Source organism: Balearica regulorum, chromosome 1 (assembly GCF_011004875.1).
Source record: "Balearica regulorum gibbericeps isolate bBalReg1 chromosome 1, bBalReg1.pri, whole genome shotgun sequence".
NCBI classification, from domain to species: domain Eukaryota; kingdom Metazoa; phylum Chordata; class Aves; order Gruiformes; family Gruidae; genus Balearica; species Balearica regulorum.
Genome location: NC_046184.1, coordinates 118,432,674 through 118,459,826, shown reverse-complemented (window position 1 = coordinate 118,459,826; position 27,153 = coordinate 118,432,674). Strand labels below are relative to the sequence as shown.

The window sequence follows — 27,153 nt, the reverse complement described above, 5'->3', positions numbered from 1 at the left end:
ACTCCCTCTGTGCCGTTGTACGAGTGTTCACCCACACCAGGAGCCTTCAGCCCGTCACTCAGGACATTGCAGGAGCAATGCTCCTTCACACGGGAGCAACAGAGGTTGCTCTTTACCATACTGCTGCTTCTACTTTATGCATGGAGGCATCTCAGACAAGAGGGAAGAGTGGTTAAAACAATCAAAAAAGGCAGAGTTTTGTAACGTTGAAGGAGCAGGGATGCCTTTGGAGCGGTGGTGAGGGAAGGGTGTACGATAAAGGAGCTTAGAGGGCTCAGAGAAGAGCAATCACGTAGGAAAGTGATGGACAGCCTTCCTAGAGACATCAAGGTACAGCAGAGGAGCCTAGAAGACATATCTGCTAGTAGTAATATCGTTGCACTTTGATATCTTTGTAATGGAATAAAATGCTTTATCCCATCCCATCTCTATTAGACCACATATTTTTCCCTTTAGAAGCTACCAGCTATTAATATTTTATTAGTATTAACACTTAATTAGATTAAAAGCAACAGAAATAGCTGACCTTTTATCACTAGCATCATATATATATTTTTTTGGGGGTGGTTAAACTTAGAGAGAACTCAAGCTAATACATTTTGAAACTTCTCCATTATGTTGTACTGTATATAAAGTACACTGTATATAAAACACAGTCAGCTGTACTATCCGAGGAACACATAGATTTGCTGTGTCTGACTTGTAAGTCTTTAGTCTGATTCACACAGAGTTTGTCCAGATATTCCAGTTAAAACATTTTCAAATCCCCAAGAAACAAAACAGAACTTTACATGGCACAGTATAAAACATGTCTAGGTAAAAAGCTAACTCACGTACTAGCAGCACAGTTATATGTGTTAGTGCAAGGCTCTTACAGACCAATTTACTTGTTTGACAGGTATTGTTCTTTCAGAGGCTGCTTGGGGACCTCTCGGCAGCATTGCACTGTGGCGAGATGGCACTCCCTTACAGAAAAGAGCCTTTGGTTTCAGTTTGAAACCATAAATGTGAATGCTATCGCTAGCCTCAGCTGACAGTGAGGGTGAGTCTCCTGGAGCAGTCAGAACCCTTTGTCAGCTTGGTCTAAGTACCAGGACAATGGCAAGAACAACAGTGCAATGATTTTCACCCTGTTTTGCACTTTTGTTAATGAACATTTTATACATCTCTCTTATTTATGGTCATGTAGAATATAATATATTGGACACGTTATTAAAATAAAAATATCTCCACAAATCTAAAAACCTGAGGTGATGCTGATTGAGCCTGTGCAGTTCAAGCAATAGACATCCCCTGCCTCAGAGATGCACAGTCTATTTAGATAAGATAGATAGTACGTGTGGGTTTGAGGGGTAGAGAGGGAGGCGTGTGCAGTGCGATAGCAACAAACAGCGTGCTAGTTTCACAACCGTTCTTTTTGGAAATGTGGGAGAGTGTGAAGAGAGGGAGAAGAAAGGTTAGTTATAAAGTTAGATGGAGAGAAAAGGGAAGGGAAAGAGCATTTTAGGAAAGGTGATGGGCTGGATAAGACAGAGAAGAGTAAGAAACAGTATGTGGGGGTGAGGAGAATGGGAGATGAAGGGTAGGAGCAAACCCTTAGCACAGCAGAAAGATGATAGTCAATACCACAGCAATTTCGGAGAGGGGGCTTCATATCCCTCCCCTGCACTTAGCCATATAACAAGTAAGTATTTACTTTGTTTTAGTCACGTCAGCTGTATTTCTAATGATCTGAGCACTTCCACCAGCGATTCATCTACTTGAGACACCTGGTTAAGTTGCCTTTGGAGATGCTGCCTTCCCTCTGCTGATGCTAGAGGGAGTCTAAATAACTTGCTTAGACTGTATATCCAAATTTTTAGTGAGCTGAACTTAGGTGACATGAACCCCCAGCCGTATGTCTGAAGGTCCCCATTTTGACTGTTTCTGCTGCAGCTCCTATTATTATCTTCATTAGCTCTGAAAAGTTGGCAGATCGAAGGCCAGGGTTGTGACTTTGTGCATTTGGGGAAAGATGGAGTTGCACCCTAAGGTGGGAAGGTCATTGCTAACAAAGTAATCATAGAGAAAGTGTAACACTCTCATTTTCTGATTTTTTGTTTGGAAGACACCGACTTGAGAAGGAAGTCTCAGTTCTTAAATTCAGAAAGGCTGGTTTACCTTAGCATTTCTCTTTTTTAATGCTTTTACACTTCTGCTTAAAGAGATCTGTGTAAACCAGCCTGAATATCAGCATAAGCAACCAAAAGTTCAGTTCTCTCTCAGGGAGTAGTAAATGGGAGGCATTTTCAGGTATTTCTCAGTAGGATGGGGAGGTGTTTTCATAATTAGCATTTTTGCATCATCTGACACATTACTTGTTCTTTTTCAACAAATCTACTTTTGAAGATTTTTTTAAATAGATTTAACAACAAAAGGCTGCTAAAATTGGAAACTGTGTGAGATGCTTTAGTATTATTCAATTGGAGCCAAATCTGACACTGAAGACAGTTCTTGTTTAACAACTTTCATTGAATGAACGTGATCATAGCACAAAAGAAAAGAAAAAAGCCAGTTCTCCTAGTTGTATGTTCGTCATTTAAGTCTCACAAGGTACCTGAGGAAATAGGTTCAGTTTTGAAATGGTTGATCTGTTCTATTCAGTTATGAGTTATTTTTTTTTACAATGCATCAAGACAAGTAATAAACAAAGCATACTTTATTAGATCATTATTCTCTTAAATAGTCTAAATAATGATTTCTAGATTAGTTCAGGCATGCTTCTACCTATAATTTTTCATGTGAAATCCCCAGTCTATAAATATTCTTTAAGTGATTCTTATTGAAATCTGGAATTTAATGCTATAAGTACACAAACAATGAGTTGAAGTTTTCCCTTTGGGGGGGGGTGTGGGGTGTGCACAGAAGCAATGAGCTCATAAAAAACTAAACATACGCATTATTAACAGCTGAAAAGATTGGATAAGCATTTTAAGTCTTTTCTATCATGAATCTCCTCTTTTGTGTTTCTACAAACTTTTTAAAATAAGGTAGCTGTTGTTATCTCAAGGTAACTTACATTTCTTCTATTATGATTCAGAATATATTCATGAATTATGCCCTAAAAAGGAAAATAGCAGTTTCTTAAGAGTTTGATCCAAAGGTCTTTGAATTGGTAAGAACATTTCCACTGATTATACAGCTTTTCACCAACCATTAATTGTGCACAGACACCCTACCTGCAGTCTGGAGATTTAAGTGACAAAACATATGTAAGATTATCCACTCTGTCTTGAAGACCATTTGCTGAGATGTAATTTATGCTGCTTGGTCCAATGTAGTTTTAACAGCCCTAAGTAAAAAGCTTTCCAACCTTTTTAGTAGAGCAGCACTACATCACTTTGTTGCCAGGATATTTGTCTCTGTTTTCAGCTTATACTTACACTTGCTTAGTTTCACAATGCAGGCTAGAAATGTTGTATGTAAGAAAGACTTAAATACTCCATTGCAATTACCTTCATACATAATTTGTTAGAACACCCAAGCTGAGCTTCTCAAAAGCAAGCAGTACATATAGTTCATTGGCTGTCAGTACAGAAGTGGAAGGTCTCTTAGTGTTTAGTCAACCCAACCCATTGTCTCAGAAGGAATGTATTTTTACTGAGATCTGAGGGAATCAAATAAATCCTCAGGCATTCTGTTGGGTCTTTGTAATGGGAGATGACAATTAAGCTGATATACTTCACCCTCTTAGAGCAGAGAAAATAAGAAAATATACCTACCATTAATCATGTAATAATACCACATTACTTAACTCTCACCTTTGGTTTTTTAGATACCTAAAATATTTCTTTATTAACTTACCACTGTGTAATGTTCTCATTAGTTCCTTAATGGCCATTTCATATTAATACTTAAGTGACTCTTCTACAGTTGACAGCAGAAGCAACAAGTATTTAACAGCATAAAAATGTAATTGTTCATAAAATAATCTGCATCTTCTGGCAACATTACGACAATAAATTAAGGATACTTAAATGCCCATAGTTCTGAGGTTTGCTGCCAAAGGCAGGATATCATATTTTTTTTAGATTCATGTTCTCAGCAATCAATTTTAATAGCTTAAATATGTGAAGTTCTTTAGGTTATTCAAGAAAAACTGGAAACCTGAGACTTACTACAGCTTAGATCTTACTTAAAATGCCAAAACATGAAGTCTTTCTCTTTCTCCTTTTCATTTTTTTTTGTTTGTTTGTTTGTCTGTTTCATAGATATGAGTATTCTCTCTCCTGCAGACTTTCAGATTATTTTTTCTCTTTATCTTGTTCAAACATTTTTTTATTTATTTGTGTTCTGGAGATGCAAGTACATTAAAAAATGTTCGCACATACTCAACAGCAGTCAGTAAAATTTATTTATGCTGCTTCTGTTCCTAGAAAGATTTTCTACCCTCAGAACCACCACACACCATCCCCACTGTTTAATATGTGAATATTTGTTCCTCCTAGTTAGAGAATGACAATGTATTTGCAATGGATTTAATGCACGACTCTGTGAGCTTTGTATCTTGAGTCTGAAGGGAACTTACAAGCTTCTCAAGAACTGCTGCTTCATTTTCTGCCTGGAAAAAAAAAAGAGATTTTTCCACACATATTTCACAGATAAAGTGTGAATGATGAGTAAGTTAACTAAAAACTATAAGAAATGTAAAAACTATATTCTAGAACCCAGAGAAATAAATTCAGTTCCTCCTGCTGTTAATGCAAATTTCCTCCATGTAAGGCATCTTATATTGGAGCTACTGAGAGTGCTTTATGACATCTGAACACATTAATAAGCCATATTCACCTCTACCGCTTGATAACTCCAGTGAACCCAGCTAAGATACACCCTCAGTGAACTTTACTCACTCCATCTATTCAAATACTGTATTTTAAGCTCATTCCAACTGATGCAAATTGAAATCACCTCTTGTACCAAGCACAAGATAGTCCTCTAAAATGTATTCTTAGCCATTCAAACACTGGGCTCACTGCAAGGGGATGCAGATTACTTGCTAGTATTCTCACCTTTAAAGCCAATTTGCTTGAGATCACATTGTGCCAGGTCTTGCACAAATATAGTCATTACAGTCCCTACCACAAGAAGTAATTCTAGAAGACAAGACAAAACAGGCATTCGGGACCAACCAGCTTTCTTGGGATGGGCAAGATGATAGATTTATAAAAATAAACAAGATATACACTATTTTTTAGTTCTGAGACAGTGAGGCATGAAAAGCAGCTCACATAAATCTAGGCAGGTCTTACATACAGCTTGAATTTTAGTAATAGTAAAATAATGCAATAACACAGCTCATCTCATTTTTAGAGATCCTAAAGATGGGCTATTAAACTATTTTTTTCCTTTGTTAGATATGTGTCCAGATAGAAATGGAAGTTCCTACGGTGTTTTTCAGAAGGAAGACTCCAACTCCTTCCAACTATCCCTCTCCACCTAAAATAAGCTATGCTTTTGAGAGCTGAGTGTAGGCTATTGCTAAAATGAATAACACATAATGAGTGCTGCATTTGCCTACACACCATTGCCTAACAACCAGTACCTAATTCATTACGGTAAAGCATTTGAGGATGTCACAAGTATGAAAGACATTATATAAAATGAAATTCTATTATTCTCATTTAATAGTGTTTCAAACATAACACCATTTCCAGGTAGTTTGAAAAAGTAATTTAAGATATCCCAAGATAGATTACTCTAAGCTAAAATTTCAGAAAAGGTTCTTCTTCGCTTTTTGCTCATTGAGTTTGCATTTAGTGATTGAATAGCTATTGCCTTGAAGGATATATCAATGAAATTACTAGGGATTTGCCACTGAATTACTTTCAAAAGTAACAAAGCTTCACAAAAAGTATGTGTAATGGTTATAACATATTTGAGTTCTGATCCATAGTTCAGCCAGTACAGGACTGACGAAATAATATCAGAAATTTTAGCCAAAGTTCTAGATTACTTCAACAGATTCCTAGCATGTTGGCACACCTCTGGACTTGTGAAGTGGCAAAAGTACAAGAGAAGTTTCAGCCATGCAGTAAACGAACAAACAAAGATAATGATCTCATCAGTTTGTGCCAGCTGAAGCTAACAGCCATGGAAGAAGAGGAAATTACAGGATATGCCCATGCCCTTCTGTCAGAAAAACTGCAGGAAGATCATGCACTCTCTTGCCCAGGAATTTTTCCTTATGATAAGTGACCTAGATACTCCGTGTTTTGATTCTCATCTGGAATTTGATGCAATCCTCACTCTCTGCTCATGCATGACGCTGAATATGTTAAGTCAGCACTGCCTTGTTGGCACTATTGACATCTTCTTGTGCACCCTCTGACAGAACCTATGGCAGACAGTGCGGCATGGGAAGTCAGGCAAGGAGAGCTTTATACAAAGGTGCCTGATTTTCTTTGGCTGAGTAGTGAAAGTGTGATGTGAGGGCCACACTTTCTGTGTTGGCACTTAGAGCATCACATTAAACCCATGAATGTTGCAACAGGATGATAATGATTTGAGATTAAATTCAGTGCAAGACAGGACGCCACAGTCTCAAGATACTGTAGGGTTGGTTTACTGTTCATTTGCCTTAAGGAAGTTTATATAAATGAAATATCTTTTATCTGACTATTCAGAGAGAAAAGGCACCAGGAATTGATAATAATGTCTAAATTTCACAGCCTTGTCAAACAAACTCTTCAAAATAAACTAAGGCCAGGCACATAGATGAGAAGAGAAGAGAAGAGAAGAGAAGAGAAGAGAAGAGAAGAGAAGAGAAGAGAAGAGAAGAGAAGAGAAGAGAAGAGAAGAGAAGAGAAGAGAAGAGAAGAGAAGAGAAGAGAAGAGAAGAAGAGAAGAAAAAGAAAAAGAAAAAGAAAAAGAAAAAGAAAAAGAAAAAGAAAAAGAGAAAGAAAAAAGCTCCACTAAAAAAAGGAGAGTTTGCAGCTTCTTTCATACACCCTCAGCTGAAAGACCAACCTCAGCAACAATGCAAAAAGTATAAAGAAGCATGTTAAATAGCCATTTTTACTAGTGGAAATTAGCATGCTTCACATAACCAATTTACATTTCACATATCCTGTCTTGAATCACAACAATATCATCTATCACTTGCTCTTTACATGCATATCATTTAAAATAGGAAGAGCAGAATTTCTTGCTTTTTATGCACTCAGGAAGACGGTAGCCATCTCACCCAGGTATGCAAGGGTAGCACACATCTGCACACAATCCAGTCTCTCACAACAGCAGTCTGTCTTTGCTGCTTCCCTGAAGTTGTGGAAGATACGGGTTCTTGGCCCCAGAACAGTTGCACTGTCAGCAACAGCCCATGGATTCAAACCCCTGCAGAAATCACTCCAAGCTGTCTGCATAGCTACAAAAAAAACCAGATACGAGCTTCACCGTGTTAGGACAGATGAAAAATAAGGGCCACTTTTCTTTATGTGCTTTCTGAAATAGCAATTCTTCTTTACTCAGTAATTTCAAGGGGAAATACTACCACAGTTTGCCCTTAAAGAGGAGTTCTGTCCTGAAATGAAACAGTGTTGTTTGTTTGTTTATTTGTTTATTGTTTTTTTAAAGAAGGCAAGTCTTATTCTGCTGACAGTCTGTATTCATAATCACATCTGCTGAAGTCAGGACCAAAAGTATGTTTTAATGGGTTTTTTCCTCCCCACTCAATCTGTTAGAACTCATTCTGTCAGAAAGGATGGAATTCCTTCTTTAGCTGCCATCAAAATCCAAATTTCTTAGAGGTGTTCAAATTTTCTTAAAATATGCCATTTTGATAAAACTAATGAGTGGAAAATTTTGCTTAGAGTTTTCAGAAGAACTTCATAGTATGTATGTGTGCACACACTAGCGATCATTAGAGAAAGGGGAAAATGCAAAACTTGAGAGAATAATTTCATGCAGATTCTAAACTTCAGGGATAACAGTAAAAAAGATTAATTTTTTTCAATAAAATACTTGGAAAGTGGGATGTAATTTTTTACTCTGTTCTACTGAGAAATGACATTCATACCAGAGTATCTTTATCTTCTAAAGAAGGAAGATCAGATCTTCAGTAGTCCTGGTCATTTTTCTTAGGAAAAGTAAACCAAACTCTTTCAATATTTTCAAATGCAGCAATTAGTTGAGTCTTGTCTGCCATTTCATGTTGTCTCTCTAATAAGGAAATTCACACAGGTGACAGTATCATAAGCCTGAGGACCTTAGCTTTCTTCTTTAACACACTATACCCAAACTGCTGCAGTGACAATATGCAGTCTCTTTACACGTAAATGTTTCTGTGCTTACCTGTCAGTGGTGTCAGGCCATTTCTGGAGGAAAAAGTACATTCTTTTAGTGCTTGCCTTTACCAGCTTCTTGAAAACAAATATTTGATCATTAGCAGAACTCAGAGGCTCAAAAACTTATAACTTTCTCCTTATATATTACATTTAATACTTTTACTTTCAAAGGAAATGACATTCTAGTCTCCTATGCCCTTATGATAGACCTCATCATTAGTAAAAATTATTTAATAACATGCAAGAGCAAAGTATTAATATTTAAAATCACAGCTTGTTATTAGTCTAATAAATCGAGCCTTCCATCTTCAGGGCTCAACACTGATCTTCCCCAACTGTTCATTCCTGATAAACTATAAGTTCTCTAGTGGCAGGAGCTGTTTTAAGGTCACATTATAAAGCAACATGGACACAAATTACTGATGATTTTCACAGTGCTGTGCTTTCTTTTGATGATTAATACCATGCAAGAAATTGCCATACAGGACCTCTTTTTTTTAACTGGCACTCTTGTGCTATTTCTTTCTTCGTCCTTATTTTCTTTCGTAGCAATGCATGAATCTGATGCCGAATGCGACATTATCAGCATGGCTTACGGCATTAACCTCACTGCAGATTCAGGACATAACCTTAAACCTTTCTTTTAATATGAAAGGCTCTAAGGGGCATGCATACAGTTGTGAAGCATTATCTGCTTGTTTCATGCCTTCCGATGTTTCCTATTACTATGAAATGTGAGCTTTTTGTTAGCAGAAGTCTAGCTTTCCAAAGTGCAAGTAGTAGCATATTAGGTATGGAAAATATTTATTTTAGATTTTTTTGCACCAGACGGAAGCCAGTTTTGGGATAAGACAGAGATGGACAGACCTCACCTCCTCTCAAGTCATGAGATGATCCTACTCTTTCACATAAAGCAGGAGGGGTAGCTCTTGTGACAGCATGGCACCTCTGCAGCGGGGTCTGCTCATGTCATAGCCAAGTAGCATTGGAATACTACATCTATACTGTCAAATAACACCTGGCAGGAACCATTCTCACGCCATTCTCAGCCCCTGGCTTGCCACGGTGCTGTTTGTTGATATAGACCCAGCCACAGCGAAATGCCACTGTGCTCAGTCCTGTCCCCAGCCATTTTGGCAGCTACTGCAGGCCACCCTGCCCAGAAACCTGCACCTTGTCCCAGACCTGAGATAGGGGGCAGAGGCCATCCGTTTGGGGCTGCTGCTCATTAAAGTCATATTTTAGAGGAATCTTCTCAAAACCAGCTAATTAGGGCTTTGAAGGGCTGAATGTTTTAATTCAGCCCACACTCTGGCTGTGAAATCAGGAGATTGGACCCAGCCTCCATTGCTTTGGCTGAGACAAGCTTTGGGACATCAGTCCCTGTTAAGGTGAATTCCACCAAATCCAAGGGCTCTTGATTGGCCAAGCCTTCTGTCAAAACAGGCTTAGTTACAACAGCTACAAGAAGTGTCTGAAACAGGAAAACAAAATTAGATTTTAAAAAGCAACTGACAAACACAAGCAGGTTTGATTGGGAGTCCCTCATGGATCAAAGAAATAAATGAAGCAGTACTTCAGTCAGTTCATTTCAGTGTCAGACTCAATACCATACCACTCCAGCTTCTGTCTGAAATTTATTTATTTGTAAATAAGTGTTTTCTTTCCTTCAGTATATCTGTTTTGTGGGATGGTCATTGCCATATCTTTTGGCAGGAAGTCCTAACACAGTTGCAAATTTTAGTGCAGAGCACAAAACAGAGGAGGATTTCCTCTTCCATTATCACTTTCATTGAATAACTTCAGTTACTCCAACTAGATACACACACATGCACTCACAGATAAATAAATACAAGTTTCATACTTTGTAGTTGACACAATCCAGAGACTACAAGAAAAAAACAAAACAAAACAAAACAAAACAAAACAAAAAAAATACCCCAACAAAACCAAGAAAAAACAAACAGAGGTGCAGGCTATTTAGGAGTAAAGTTAAATCCCTAAATATTATAGAAATTTATAAAGGATTAATCTTCTTCCCTCCAATTGCCACTTGCACTCAAGTGTATTCATATTTTTATATATATATTATATATATATTTGTTTTTTATTTTGTCTGTTCCCCCAGGAGAAGCCCAAAAGAGAAACAGAGATGGCCAAATTGACAGAGTCAATGAGTGAGTACAAATAGGAAGTTCAACCACTTTCTTTTTCCATCTGTCCCTCTCCCTCACATAATGCCACAAAACCAGAAAACAGTGCTTGCATTCAGGGATCTCATTCAAACACTATATCTTCACTCCTAACTTCATCATAAATCATTCCACTCCTTTTTTTTTTTTTTAAAAAAAGGAACCCCCAAAATAAGGACTGCTATTTTCTTCATGCACTGTTTAAATCACCTGTATTTGGACCTAAATACAGCAAAGCAGCTACTATGTGTTTGACTTCATGAGCCTGAGTTTTACTTAAATAGAATGTGGATTCTTGTGGATTTAATGAGTGCCTAATTTACTTGATCCAGGTTAGTGCATACTTTCCTTCACAAGTTTATAAAAGGTCGCACTAAATCCAGTTCAGGATAGTCACCTGTGCCAGATTCATCCAACAGGAATTACGCCCAGAGATATATGTGGAAAGGTTTCCATTGATTTCATTGGTTTCCAAGAGGTGTGCATTGTCTTAAATATGTAACAGACAAGAGGTAGTTTGTTCTTCTCTCATAATATGGGATCTAGATAATGGAGTAGTGCCTATAAACACTTGTAGCTGAGAGACTCACAGTGGATAATCTATTTCTGGACAAAATTTGGAGACAATTTAGGATGAAATCCTGGCAAACCACTGTCTCTTTCCCAAAATTTATCTAGCTCCACAGCCTATGCAAACTTAAATAAATTGACTTTAAAAGGGAGAAATCTTTTACTCAGCTTAACCAGAGACTATAGAAAGACAGAAACGCAGACATCCATAAGACTCATTTACATTAGAAAGTTATTTCCAGTTAATTTTTCTGTTTGTGTACAGAAGGCCTGTTCCTAGGGCAGCACTTCCCTGCCTTTTTGCTCTTGCAGTTCACTTTGCTTCCCTCTCTGTATCTCCTTACATATGTCATTGCAAGGCAGAGTTACCACTACTAGCTATAAAAAATTATTTCAGTATCAGAAACAACCTATCTATCTATCTCACAAAAAGGTGTTGCCGACCTGGGAGACGCAATAGACACAGCAGAACATCCATGTAGCAAAGGCCTTGTTCCTAAAACACAAATACAGGATGCAGATGTCAACCTGAGAGCTCTTCTCCCCATGGGGAGACATTGCTAATCGGTAGCAGACTACAGGTAATGGCATAAGATATGTGGCAACCTACTGACCGGTAGTTAAACTCTCATTAAAGCACTTGATGGAGTTCTTGCCATGGAGGTGTGCGTTGTTATCTGAATGCTGTTCTGTCCGCTTCTTCCTCTCCCCCACTGTCTGCATCTCAAAAGATCTGGCAGAAGTTTCTAATGGGGAATCATAGATGAGATTTTCAATTTTCTGAGTTATCAACAGGATCCACATTCCTATACTTTCTGCAGTATTCATAAGTAGAAAGAAATATTTCCCCATGGTGCAGCAAAGCCGAGGTGGTAATAGTGGAGAGGTCAACATTACAGTTTAGCAAGGCCCAAAAGGACAATAATACCAGACCCTAGAGAAATACCAGACCCGCACTGATATGAGGAATGGTACTCTTGCTCCATTAATCTCTGTGGATGCACAGCATCATTCTCAGAAACATCTGCCACCCCATCACTTCTCTAGCATTATTGGATGCTGGATAGCTGTATAATTATGTCTTGATGGATGGGTGGGAGACGGATGGAACAGTGGAGGAACCTGTTATCAAAGGTGGAAGCAGCTAAGCAGTATCCGCCCTATGCTGGGCTTTGCACAACCTTTCTGAAAGAAGGTGAAGGAATCTCACCAAAAAGTGCTAGGGGAAAGCAAGCACACTTTCTTAATGGTCTGAAGAGTCAGAGAAGTGGCCTCCATAGAACTTCATAACTGATGGGGAACACGATCTCAAAAATGCACTGTGCAGTTCCTTTAGGATTCATGTTTGTCTTGCAAATTACTTTTATTTGGCTTCTTTAAGACAGCATGCTTCTTAAAAGGATTTACTACTGCTTTGTATAAGGATTTGTTCATACTTCATGCAAGCCTTTTATGAAATTTTCAGATGATTTCATGACATTTTAAAATATTTTTAATAAATCATAAACTGCATTGCAAGCTGGAAAGAAAATTCTTAGTGAACATACCACAGTGCTCATTTTAAAGCTAATGCAGATTAAAAGAAAATAAATGGAATGGGGAAGCAACAAGCTGGCATAGGGTGGGCCTCTGGTTTGCAATGCAGGGCATTTTTCTTGGAACTGGGAAAATAAAGAAAGGCCTTTGAGGCCTCACAGGGTTTCAAAGACCTCAAGAAATGGCTTGATCACGGTACCGATATAACAAAATTATTATTTGCCTTTCAGTTTCACCCAAGAGCTGTGCTTCTTGTCTCTTTCCTCTGTTCACATCTTTGCACAGTTCCAGAAAAAATCAATCACCTTCCCTCCACTGCTCTATCTTTTTCCCTCTATCAAACTGTTCTGATGAAGTTACCAAGCACTGCTCTCTGCCCCTTCTCCATAAAGATTCTCTGGATGTTTCTGCAGTAAGAAAAGCCCCATACCTGAGATTCATGTCACATTGCATGCTAAGAGGAAGACTGAGAGAACACTGATGTAGTAATTGTTCCAAGTCTGTTATCTTCACCAGCAGGGATAACAGTCTGTATTTTTGTCACATTTTATATTTCCATTCTCAGAGGATCTGTCGAATTGTAGGGAATATTGGTAAGGGGGAAAAAAAATGGTTTAATACTTTCTGTCCTATTTCTATAGCAATTTTATGATCATGGAAATACATGAGGTATCATGATAGAGCCCTCTACTTGTGTGTGTTGAGAGAACTGTCTGCCTTGAAAGTTTAAAAAAAAAAAAAAAAAAGTGAGGGAAAATCATTTTAATACAACAGTTGAAGTGCAAACCAGAAAGAAATGCTGAGCTAATTTTTTGGGGATAGTCCCTTAGAGCTGATATAGAAGCAGAGACACATACCAAATAAGACCACTCTTTGCCCCAAGTTATTATTTTACAACACTTGCACAGAATTAATAGAACGCCACCATAATTACATTGAGCCCCAGGGAGCTGTCCAAGAACTCCTTTATAATGCCTTAAAATCTGTATGCATTTTGGAATTTCATTATAGCCTGCGTTGGGTAATTTACCTCATATAATCTCAGAATACTTAAAAGCTGAGCATATAAATGAAGCCAGGAACCAAATTATTTTCCCTACGTTTTTTGTTTTCTTCTGTTCCTCTTGTTCTCATGCTTCCCATGCACTGGTGGTCTTTTTTAACCCGAATGATGCCATCATCTTGTCTGTGAATAGCTAAAGCACAGCAAGCAAGGTAAGAGAGCAAATATTAAGCACTACAGGAAGGTATCAGATGTTCAGCCTGATGTATTTGGCCAATATGAAAAATTAGATATTCAGAGAAACATCCTGTACAGAACTATTCAGTCCTCAGGAATGATCACAATTTTGAATTCTTTGGGGAATGAGAATTATTACAAGACATTTAGTGAGTAGGCAAATATGGTGATGCCTTGATAGTACCTTAGAAAAGTCCTTTTACAGTCCGGTGTTACGATATTGAAAGGAATTTCCTCTCTAGTTCCATCAGTTTCTCCTCCTGCTATCCAGCTAGTCAAGGTGTGCAGCATGTTCCTGAGTTGCCTTGGGTGAAACCAAGCTGTCTACATCACAACTCCTAATTGGCATCTGTGCAATGTCTGCTTTATGTCAGGGGCTAGCTGGTTGCTTCTTTTGCAACATGATGGCTTGCCAGCTTGGATAGCATCTGCAAAGCTCTCCTCAGGGTTCTGATATTTCTAAAAGCCCTGCCAGAGATGTACTCTTTGCTGAAGACCAAGTGAGAATATGAATGTGCCCATTCTCTCTCATCCAGACCGAGCTCTGAGGCCTCCAGGTCACTGCTGTACAGATGAGTTTGTACATACTCTTCTCCCTAACGTAATGAGGAAGTCCAAGGTCTCGGCTCCAAATTATGCAGAAGCATGGATCTAGTGTGCCATATGATGGCTGCACCATAATCAATGTGTGACATGAGCAGTGTGAACTTGCTACAGGCTAGAATTGAAAATGGGCATGGTTGGCTGCCTTAAAGCATTTAAACAGAGAAGTGACATCCAATTAAGATGTTCTCTGGCAGTCGGGGCACATCAGTAAACAGTCATGTTTGTTCTGTTACCCCGTTAAGCCACGTGATGCACCTGCATAAGAACGGCCAGAGGCGGAAGAGTTAGTTCAAAGTAAGGATGTTCCTTCATTTGTTAGAAAAATGTCTCCAAATGTCTGTAAATTTACTTCCAGTGAAATAAATTTACTTACAGTGAAATAATGAATACTGAGACCTCAAATAACTCCAGATAAAACCTTCTGAATTATGGCTGTCATGAATTTTACTCAGGGGGGTAAAAAAAATTTAAAAAGAAATCAATCTATCTAACCTGAAAAAATTTCAGGAGCAGACAAACCCTAGGAGAGATCTGGTTTGTGATGGAGTGCTCTTCCCAAAAGCTTTCTTTTTCTTGTCTCCAGTGTCTGAATCTAAAGTGTCCCTTTTGCTCTCTCGTACTTGTAGAGAGGTTTTATAAAGAGAAAAAATTTTCTGCTTTGAGTTAGTTAAAAGTTACAGTATTTTCGGATTTACATCTGCCAGAGTAGTCTGGATTTTTTTTTTTGAGCAGTTCTACATATTTTGAATTATGTTTTTATGACATGGAAGAAAAACATATGGTATGTTACAGTAAATACATATCCAATATACTCTCTCTTGCTGTATGACATTGTGACCTTTCTACTTCAACTTTTTTTTTTTTTTCCCCAGAACTACACCTTTTATCTTTGCCTTTTTTTCAGAAACCTAACCTTTTTACTATCACATTACGAGTTGGTGGTGCATGCATAAATGCTATCTTGCGTGAACACACCACCAGTTGTGCATGCACAGAATCAAAACTTAGAAGAACTGACCTTAAAGCCTGAGTTTGCATCTCACTGATCTAGAATTCTGATTCTTCAGTCTCTGAAAGCATTTCTAAGTACAAATATCCAGTTCAACTTTTTCCACTGATATCGAGTACCATCCATTTGTTAGAAAGAGCAGATTCTTACAGGGCAAAATTCAAGTGCAAAAACTCCAAAACATTCAGAAAACTCATTCAAGACAGACATTTGCACATGCTTGAGGAAGTTAGAGTCCTTTATTTTCAAGAGACCCAATTATCCTTTTACGGTGAGCCTTTCTATGAGGGCGTGCCAAGAGTAGAATAGGAAGGTGGTTTTCCCACAATATGTATTTTCATCATCTCTTACTTTTCAGTAAGAAAAGAGTTCTGTTATGATAGTTATTTCTGGAGGAGTAGATTTGTAGCAAATATTAAGCCATAAAGATAAATGTTGTATTAAGTGGAACATCTAATTATGGTTGATTCGATACTGTATATATAGGTTGATAACATTTATTTCAAAATTAACTCCCTAAATCTTTGGTCAAATTTAAATTACAAGTAACCAGAATGTGTATTATTATTATGATTATTGTTATTATTATTGTTGTTGTTGTTATTTCAGCACAATTTAGCTGATGCATATAATGAAAAGAACAGAAAGAACAATGCTGTTATAATTAAATGAAAATACAGTCTATTCTTCATGGTAAAGGCCAGGTTTGAGAGGAGAATGAAATTCTGAAAAGGGGTTCATTATGCAAGAAAGCAAGAAGTTCTATTGTTTCAGTGATGCACTAGCAGGGGTTTAGAAGAACTATGAACTTATATATGCAATAAGAAACAAAAGAAACCTATCTTAATCAGGAAGCTGATTGACAGTACTTCTAGTCCTCAGTATACAACGTTAAGAGTATTTGCTTTGCATTCTCTGAGCCTTTAAAGGTCTTGTCTTTAACTTGTCTCTGCAAGTGTGAAGGACAGAAATATTTTTTCCCAAATGAAAACCAAGACTCTCATACAGTCATATGATTCTAGAAGCTTAGATTTTTCAAAAACATATTAAATTTTGATAGCACTGCTAATATTACTTTGCTAAGCTATAATCTTTGTCAAAATTAAACTCAAAATATCGGGGATGACATAACCAAGAGCTGAATTATGAATGAGGTAAAATTTTCTGTTTTTCTACTTAGGAACAGTGATTACATATAGGCTACATTGTACTGTTTCTTATTGAAACATAGTATTTCTTGCTACTTACACCTTTAACAGCATTTATTCTATTGAGGTGGTCATTCTCCATGCTAGATGTGTGTTTCAATAATTCCCTTTATTAGCCCAGGATCACCCATTTCTGAAACAGAGGCTACAGTCTGACACGATTTAGTAATTCTTGGTGCCTTTCCTTTGCATTGCTATGGTCCATGGCACAGCAGAGCTGGGTTTTTCAGTCACGTGCTTCCCAGAGCAAACACTCATCTTCTATAGTAAATCTAAGTGGTCTAGACACAAAGCTAGTAGATAAAACACCTTCCCACAGCACTGCTTTCTACAGAACCCAATCCGCAGTCATATTGCAATAACATCTTCTGATCAGCAGTAGGGTAAAATAGTGAATCCATACGAGATTTGGTGTGAGATACATTTAGGTGTAAGATGGTCTTTAGAGGAGAAATACATGCCCAGTGTTTCTGGGCATGATCAGAATTAGTTTAAGCATGTGCGAAAATTCAATATTGAGAGCAGAAGTCACTTCAGATTTTAAGTACCAGTTTTTGAGGACCTCAGTATGGGACTGAGTTGCCAAAAATGTCAGCCAGGTGGCTAAAGCCTTTGAGACAACATTTTCTCACAATACCTTGAATATTATGGGTATGTTGACATCTGGACAGTTGGCGTTGCACCCTTAACTGACTATTTCCAGCTATTTGGGGCTTGGCTTCACAACTTTAATTCTCCTCTAATGCAAAGCTTTTTCTGTATTTATTTAACATGCACTTAAATCTTCCAATAATCAACAACAGTGCTAACCAACAATGAACTTTAGTCAGAGTAGTGAGCAGTGTGCAGTGCTGAAAGAATAGCCCACACTGTGTACATAAAGAGCAGGATGTTCATATTCACTCAGGATAAAGAAGTCATTAAAAATGTCTAATCAATTGTCTTCACATAGAGCAGATGAGTTGAGTTAAATGGTGAAAAACAGGATCAATGGTTCTGAAAGCTGTAGAAAACTGTCTGACCTGGATCAGGCTTATTGAGCTATCAAGCAGATAAGAGACCATAATGGATTTTAGTTCTAGGAAATAAGCATAGCATGATGAATAGCAAAGAATGCTGGTCAATAGCTAAGGGAAAAACAATCCAGAAAAAAATGGCATCTGAGATGTACAAGAGCAGCTGTTAAACAGGTAGTACCATAAACATATGGGGTTTTGAAACCCTTAGACTTTGAAAATGAGTTGCAAAGGCATCCAGAATCAATGAATGGAAAATATCATAGAACATGGTAGGATAAACTATTTCATGTGAAAGAGAAGTATCCCACTTCATTGGGAAAAGACCTCGTTGCATTATTTAATATAAACAATGAGAGAAAGGTCTTATCATGGTATTTTTGACAGATGACTTTTAAAGGCTTTATAATTGGGTGTTACATTAATCCCTAAAGCTAGACTATATTCTCCCTGTATTTTTCACCTGCCTCCATTGCTCTTCAGACATTTGGCAGGGGATAACAGGGACCATATTAACCACATTACAGGCAAAATAATGCCTACAAGTCAAATTCATGTGCACAGAACACATTAACTCAAAGTGTATTATTTCTGAACCATTGCTGCACTTGTAGCTCAGGCTCTTCTAACTTTATGTACCACTATTCCTTTTACCATAAAATATCTTGAACTACATGGAGGAGAAAACCAAAAAGACTCCAGTGAGAGTCATTGCCAACAGTAAAAGAGCTGTTAAAATATAAACCAACAAGAAGGAAGAGACCTGTAAGATCTGTTCTCCTTTGAATTAGTGCAACACTGTTTTCAGACGCAGGGATAGCAGTGACTGTGTAATAGGGCTCTTCTGCACACCAACATCAGTTTATCCCAGACTTCAGCATCGCTACCTTTGCTGTCTCAGCCCAAGCATGTTGCACAGGCATGTCTCTCTGCAGGAAAGGGAGGACCCAGTTGTATGCATCTGCTGACCCTCACCGTTAGCACTGTGCACCGCATGAAATTCTACCATATAATGAGAGATCGCTCCTTCTTCCTATTATCATCCCTCCTGTAAATAGTTGCCCTATCTCCTCTCTTCAAATCTCTGCCAGCTTGCAGAACCCCTCTCTAATCACCTCCTAATTAAACTGCAGAGTTAGATTTTATAGTCTACTTCAAGATTCAGGGCCTCCAGTCCTGGTTGTTCTTTGCTGAACTCCCTCCGCTTTGTCATCATCGTACTTCATAAGCGCATTTCTTAATCCACATACCTATAAACAAAAAATGGAAAACAGAAAGGCTTGCACAAAAGAAAAGAATACTGGTAGCAGCAAAAGCAGGCATGCAGCTCTTACTCTACTAATTAAAAGGAATGCTTAAGAAATGTGGTGTTCCTTTCACTCTCGACACAGGAGGAGCAGCAGCAAAGTTACTTTGAGAAGCCTAGCTCTTGCATTGGCATATCCCCTTTCATCTGGAAGTCTTCCACTGGATATTGGAGTCGGAGCTCAAACTTCATTTTCTGTTCTTACTTTGGCTTAATGACTTACATCTTTAAAAAAGCAAAGAGAGGGAGAGGGAGGAGGGAGGAGGGAGAAGGAAGAGGGGGAGCGGGAGGGTGAGGGGGAAAGGAAGGGAAGGGAAGGGAAGGGAAAAGGGAAAAAAAAAAAGAAGCAAGCTGCTATGACCGACCATTGTTGAGTTAACTCATCAAAATCAATATTCATCCAAAATAAAAGCCTATGTTTCCTCAGGACAGACACAGGTAATTTCAGCCAAACTGATGGAAGAGTACCTTAGATAAATGCATTTCTCTTTACCCTTCGGAGAGGGGAGATGGCAAAAGACAGTTATCACAAAACCTTAATGCCACCACATCTGAGGAAATGCTTTTAATAAAGCATGCAGCCTATGAAATATTTTGCCACGAAGTACTGTAGAGCAGATCAAGAGTTTAAAAGAAACCTGGTAGAGATGGGCTGGTGGGCTACAAACATGTGGTTTAGTAACTCAGACATTAAAATACAAGGTGTTAGAAGGAGATGATGCACTAGGAGGAAAATTAGAAGGAAATGATCCACAAACCAGTAAAGGCTAGGCAAAAAGTTATTCTGCGGATGGTTCCACAGAAAAACTTCACATCAGTCTGCTTGAGAGAGAGGTTTCTATCTCCCTCTTCATCACCGATTAACATCACCTATTAGCATTCACCACCAGCAGCCTCACATTCGGAGCATCACTCAGCAGTTATAAGATAACTTTCCCTGTCTTCATATAGTTTTAAGGCTGGGGACCCTTTAATCCATTGTCAGTATGGGCCACCTGTGTCCACCTGAGCAGTAGTAAGACCTCTAAGCATGGCTAGAAAACTATTCCAGTTTGGTCCCAAGACTTTAGAGATCCTATCAAATTCCCAAAGGCAAGGTAGCAGCTTACAGAGACAGAAATCCCATGACATTTCAGAAGCTGAGAAGAGTCACTGGCCGCTGTTACAAGGGCTTGCGCTGAGCCCCATCCTTCCCCAGCTGAGTCCTTCCTGACCCAGCTAGTATGAGGGCTGAGCACGGTGTGGCCAAAGAGACCAGAGACAAAACTTACAATATATTTGGCTTGTATAAACATATACTTTCTGCCTCATCTCCATCAGCTCAGTCACATTTTAGTGGTATGTAAGTGATTGGGCTCAGTCCTTGGGTGAAATTTAATTGGTTGTTTTATCTGGGAGGTCAGATCTGATGCTCCTGTCTGACTCCAAATCTGTATCCATATGTCTTCACGCAGCTTACACTTTATGCATGGCACAATATCAGGCTCCATTCTACTACAACTGATTGTGAATGACTGGTACAGAGATGATTATGCTTCCAAATCATGACACTTTAAATTACCATTTTCGTTCATTCACAAGAACTAAATTCACAGAATGATTGTCATCGTCTGACATATTTATCATTGTCAGGCTGAGTCTGCTATCTCTACATCGCGAGTTTCCTCTGTTGCTCCTAGGAACTTACACAATGGAGTCATGTCACGTGTCATGAAGCGTTTGCTAACCTAGCTGCAAATCAAAAGGACAACAAATAGCATGATTACTTGTCCATAAAAGTGGCACATTTTTGTTGAGTTTAGAAAACCTATACTTTCCCTTGACAGATTTGGGAGGCAGTTTAAATATCTTGTTCTGCTCTGTTTTCTAGTATTGTTTGAATAGTTATTTTAGTAATAGGCAAAGAATAATTTCCTCTGAAACCTACTGAAACATATGATGGTGTATTGGTGCATGCTTTCTTATCTTTTTTTTTTTCTTTTTAATAAGGCAGAAAACAACTATCTACAGACCTCCTGCTAAGTCAGTTTGTTTCCTATGGCATATTGCTCTTGCATGTGGTTGAGTGTCTTTTTGGTGATAACATTATTATTTAGGGGAGTATTACTATTTAAGGCGCAAGTAACTCATGCTGTTGTACTAATTTGTGGGTGAATGCTGCATATTTTTAGTATCCATTCAATCATATGTTCTGGGCTATAATGTTTAAAAATGAATTTGTGAAAAGCATGATACAAAACCCATTAAAGTGAACAGAAAAACTCCTACTGTTTTTCTGCCTCCCTAATTTTGTAAGGTGCTCATGATGTTAACATGAGAAGGAAGGAGCAGTGTTTAGGAGCAGCTGGCTGACTCCCTCTGCCTCACTAGCAAAGTTCAGTTCTCCATGAAACATTTCACTCCTGCATGCTCCTATTTTGGACACCCCAATTGTAATCAAACCCTTCTCTTCTCCCTCCCTCCGTCGTCCACTTCCAAATCCTTGAAGTGAAATCTTGCAGATCTTCACTCTCAACAGCAGAAAGCCTGGAAATGCTTCTTAAATGCTGTTGAAATTGATCACTGGATTTTTTGTTTTTTAAATTGTCACATCAAATGAACAATAAACAGACTCCATAATAGTATATGTCTTAGAAAATTAGGGCAAAAATCCAAGGCCTGTCATTAAACTCAATAAAGACCTTTCCAGTTACCGTTGCAGGTGCTGTTGGTTTAAATGCAGTTATCCTTTTTCCATGGCATTAAGCAAACAGTTGTAGCAAAAGAATTTAATAATTTAAGAATAAGAGGAGGCCAAAAAGCAACCAAATTATACAAAATTTATAATGTACTAGGAAAATGACTGCTGAGAATGTGTATTTTTAACTTTAGCAGTGCTGTTAAATGATGGGTTTTAATTTTAAGAAACACTTTTCAAACTTCCTTTGGAAGGTATACCATTGTGGCAAAACCTTTTTTTTTTTTTTTTTCTTTTAAAGAAAATACACTGAGAAGGGGGCTGGGGAAATCTCATCTTTATCAAGAGATTATAATTTCAAATTAAATCTGCATTGTGTGTTACTATAGAAACTCCCATTTTGTGGCATGTTTGTGGGGAAAAAGTCAAAAGTTGCATTTTAATGAAGGCAGATCACACATTAGCTTCCTCAGTAAAGCAAAATAAAATAGAAGTTTCTATCAGAAATTGAACAATTACGCAGAATAAGGTGAGCTAATTAAGGTCATGGGGAAGGAATATTAAATCCTGAAGTGACAATATGTCATGTTCATTTTTCAACACTAGTCTCCGCCTTACAGATTATGTATTAGATACTGCAGGAGTCTGATGGATTGAGAGGCTTGTTGCCATGGCAATATTTGCTGCTTTGCTGGTATTCCCTACAGAAAGTAGAGGATTTTTTTTTTTTTCTACTCAGTTAGACAAATTGGCTATATATAGCAAGAAATGTTGGAGAACTGAAACAGCAGAATCTGGTGAGGGGAGGCTGGGGAAAGGACTGACATTTATAAGTCTTAAGGAATCACAATAGACCACATATCTGTGGGAAGTGAGGGGGGCTGCTGAAAGAGGGAAAGAAAGAAAGGGAGAGGGATGGAGAAGGAAAGAAGGAAGGAAGGAAGGAAGGAAGGAAGGAAGGAAGGAAGGAAGGAAGGAAGGAAGGAAGGAAGGAAGGAAGGAAGGAAGGAAGGAAGGAAGGAAGGAAGGAAGGAAGGAAGGAAGGAAGGAAGGAAGGAAGGAAGGAAGGAAGGAAGGAAGGAAGGAAGGGAAAGATGCTTATATCATACATTCATAGTATATCTTGTTTTTAGGGGCAGAGAGGCCAGCAAAGGAGAACAGGTAGTGCTGCCTAAGAGACAGCTACAGCTGCTGTTGGTTTACTATGTTTGAGGTGGTTTATAGCTTCAGGGAGAGCTAAGAGGTAAAAACTTCTAAACTGAAAAAAAAAAGGGGGGGGGGGGATTGCTTACCACTGAAATTGTCAGTGTAAATCACAATTTGAGCTCCAAATATAAGCTGCCTTCTTCTCTTCTGTGTTGTTTTGGGGTTTTTTAAATCTTCGCTCACAGAATTTTTAAAGAAGGTGTTGATACCATTTCCATCCTCCTCTTGGCACAGTGAAAGCAAATGTGCTTCAGTCAGATGTTAGGGAGTACTGTCTCTTATGTATAGTTCAGTCTGTTGCTCGGAGGTGTGGGAAGAGTGTGACAATGTGCTTTCATTTTAATATTAGCCCATCTCAGCCAAGCATCTATGGATTACTGCAGAGGGGAAAAAAGACTGGTTTGTTTCTTTCTCTTTTCCACTCCTATTCCTTTTATATGCAGAAATGCACCAAGCAACCTATAATACTTACCCTGAGGCTTAAAAGGACACTATTCCAGTAAGACTGATCGGGTAGCTCTAACTGTCCTCAGTGCTAATTCACTTGCCATACCCCATCCACCTTTTCTTCCTCCTTTTCATGCCAATCATCCATTATATTTTTTTAATTTTTAAAGTATATCAGACATGTGCATTGACCTGTACAAAAGACAATCTGTGGCAAATCATTAATATAGCCCTTGCACCAGAGAGTTCACACTTACAAGAAAGAAGAGTGCAATGAGGAATATGTACTTCAGTAACCACAAGTGAGTGGCAATTTCATGACTATGGGACATCCTGAGGAAGTGCACTTTTAAAAGATGCAGAGTGAATAAACAGAGGAGAGAAAAGCTGATTTATAATGAGGATCTGATTTCTTGTGCTTTCTGAAAGGCAGAGAAGCTTCAATTTAATAATAAAAAGAAAAAGTGCTAGCAGCAAGACAGAAGAAACTGGGAACATAATTGCAACAGTGAACAGCGGAGGGGGATGTGAGAGTATGTGTGTGCAGAGGGGAGGAAGAAGTCCTAACAGCAGCTAACAGACTGTGTTTCATCCTAGGTATATTATACAGAGTGTGTATTACAGCAGTTTTAGTGATGTGATTAGATAGAAAAGACATACAAGATCATTATAAAAACACTTAACCAGGTAGTGAAGAAGTGAGGGAAAAGCAGAGAAATTAAAGATGGTACTGAAATGATGAAATGCTATGGAGCCAGAAATAACAGAGCCCTCTGTTCACACCAATAACTAGAACTGGAATGAAGACAAGAGAGGTGTTTTGGAAGGGAGAAGGAGAGTAAGAAATCCTTTCTTAGACACATTAACATTCAGCAGTTAGATAGACCTTAGGAAAATTAAACTAGAAATCAGAATATTAGTTACAGTTCAACAGAAACAGAAAAAAGTCAAGAGGGGAAAAGAGAAAGGAGAGAATCTTAATATCCTGTTTTCACCTGTATAACCTCATAAAAAATGCACCTCTCTGAAAGTACAGGTACTAGAAGACGCGTCTTCACATAATTCACAGTTCAAAACCACCATGCAGAGGAGTGAGGGACAGTGAACTGGGATCAGACGTGGAGGGACTGTTGGGACAGAGGGATCAGGTTAATGGGAGTGGGGCTAAGTGAGCAATGACGGCAGGGGCAGAGGTAAGCTTTCACTCCTATCACCAGCAGATGTATATAACCACAGAGTTGTTGAATCGGAGATTGCTGGTGAAGGAGGAGTTGCCTTTGGGTTTTTTGTCGGGTTTGTTTTGGTTTGGTTTTCCCTGAGGGGAAGGTTTTTTTCTTTACCAATAACTCCCGCATAATAAATTAAAAAAATGCAGCATGTCATGGAAGGAGGCATAGTAGAATCAACAGGAATGAATAAGAGTCTGTAAAAAAAGGAAGAAAATTAAAGGAGCTCAAAAACGGCAGAGATCCAAGGAGAAAGAGCAAGGGACCTAAGAGAGTCAGAAAGAGTACAGAAAATTCATTACAGATCTACAAAAGTATAGAAGGGATTGATGAACTCTTTTACTAGAACAAACAAATAGAAGAGGCTATTAGCAACCTGAGCAGGAATAGTTTCAGAGGAGTACCTCAAGTGAATGCTTTATAGGTGTGACAGAAGAAAATGGAGAATTAGGGTTGTCTGAGGTGTCCCTTTGGGACTCCACAGCCACAGTGTGTCTCTCCATGATCAACACTTAGCATTTCAGAAGTATTAACTACCTAATCATCATTATGTTGCTGAGACTTACCACTGGGGACAAAACCATGTGACCTACAAAACCGTACTTTCACATTCCTGACACCTGGCTATGAAGCCAATGGGACACTGTGCTTAAATAAATGGCAGCTGTACACTATATATACGAGAAGTCTGATTTACTTAGGCACAAGCAGTGAGGATCTTAAGTTTCCACACAGGGCTGTAGGTTACCCTGCCAAGATTTTCAATGGAAAACATAAAGAAATCAACCAGAACAAAGATCTGGATGGGATATGTAGTATCAGGCATTCCCAAGGTGGTAACAGAAGAACAGATGTGATGGTTTAGCTTTTGTCTCCCACCAGCAGTGCTGAAGCTATTAGAGAAGCGTCTGTTATTGATTCACGCTGCTTAGAATGCATTTATACTGGCTGGTTTTGGAGCCATTATAATTTACAGTCTGTCATGTAAATTGTTCTTGGTCTGTGAAATATTGATCTGTTGGATAGACATGCCATGCATGCACACTGAACACATGGACTCAAAATCCTTGGGGATTTTGCTTTTTAAACAACAGATTATTGCCCACGTTCACTATCTACTTCTACAAACAGCTCAGTAATTTCAGGCTTTAATATCCTCCTCAGCTATCTTCCCACTTAACTAGAGGTAACACTTGACGTAGTAGGGATTAAACAACTGAATTTTTTCGTTTAAAGTAAATTAATTTTCATGTGCACAAAGTATTTCTTAAATATCTTAAATGGATATATATACACATATATGCACAGATTTGTGTATATACAAATGTATATTTATCTTACACAACCTTTGATTAGATTGTTTAGGTTGGAGGAGGTGGTGATGGACTGACTTCTTGGGTGAGAATTTGTTTTGGCTTTAAACCTTACACTGCCAGTAACACAAAAAAGAAACTATGTACAGCTGATCCGTAAAAGACAGTGACGTATGAGAGTAGCAGGGAAAAAGCAGTTTTGTCTATACATTTTCTGTGCCCATCAGTCTGCAGTGAAAGGCTTGAAGAAGCTGTGGTTTCAGAGCACCGTCAAGCTCGGAAGTGCCAGTACTAACATGACCAGGTCACATCACTTGCTCACACATTTCCTCCTGGGTCGTCCTATGGGGCTTTCGACGTGGTGTCCAAGTACTTTGCAGACAATAAAGGAAGTTATCACTGTGTCCACCTTGCAGGCAGAAACTGACATGGGAGCTCACACTTACCTGCCAAAGACCACTAGAGGAACCAGAGAGGAGGGCTACAACTAAAGATGTCCCAAGCAAGCCCCAGTCCATTTGCATCCCCGTTGGCCTTCTGCCAAAGGTGCTGAGCACCCAGGAAATTAAGAGTGTTTGGTACTAATGACAGCCAACCACAACTTTAATTAAATATTTCTGTAAACTTTCAAAAAGGACAACTAAAAGAGAGTTAGGGACCAAGAACTAAATGGTCATCTAATTACAAGGTCATTATTTATATGCCTGTGAATTTTATGAGTGAAGGAGAAATTAGATGTACAACCAGCCACCTTTTTTACTGCATGTGCCCGACTGACACACTAGACTTCACTCCTTCTGCAGATGGAGATTTCCAAAAGAAAAAGCAAAACACAATTATAGACCATATTATAAGTACTCACATCCTAAGTTGGATAATGTTGTGGGTTTAAAAAGATTTTTTTTTAATACAGTTATTTTAGCATACCAGCTCTTCTTTTTAAAAGGAAGAGGAAGCTACCTGTCATCATACAGTGATGGGATACAGATGGGATACATGTGTATGTTCCATCAGCAGCAGATTAAAATACAGATCCCACACTAGTGCAGCAGACTCCCTCCCCCACCCCGCGGCACAAAAATAACTGCTTAAGTGGCAGAAGGCAGCTCTCATCCTGCTTGAACCAGGCACTAGCGAACTAAAGTACACTGAAATAGCAGTAGGTGTGTTGTTACTGGTGCACCAGTAGCTGTGCTATGCAATCAGGATACTCCAGAGGAAAGAGGCACAGTTTGCTCTGAAGTGCAGGTTTGATGGGCAGAAATGCTGCTGAACCCGTG

General features: G+C 38.6%; 1 protein-coding gene across 2 annotated transcripts in view; it reads left to right on the top strand.

Moving 5' to 3' along the window:
- KCNJ6 (potassium inwardly rectifying channel subfamily J member 6) overlaps nucleotides 1-27,153 on the top strand; it is a 170,331-nt gene that overhangs the window by 41,378 nt on the left and 101,800 nt on the right. Inside the window, exon 2 of one of the 2 annotated variants that reach the window (XM_075771920.1) lies at nucleotides 10,450-10,498. The exons of the other annotated variant lie outside the window; for it this stretch is intronic. Coding sequence (XP_075628035.1) covers nucleotides 10,474-10,498 — 25 coding nt within the window. The 5' untranslated portion in view covers nucleotides 10,450-10,473. The remainder of the gene's footprint in view (nucleotides 1-10,449; nucleotides 10,499-27,153) is intronic. 2 annotated transcript variants of the gene reach the window in all.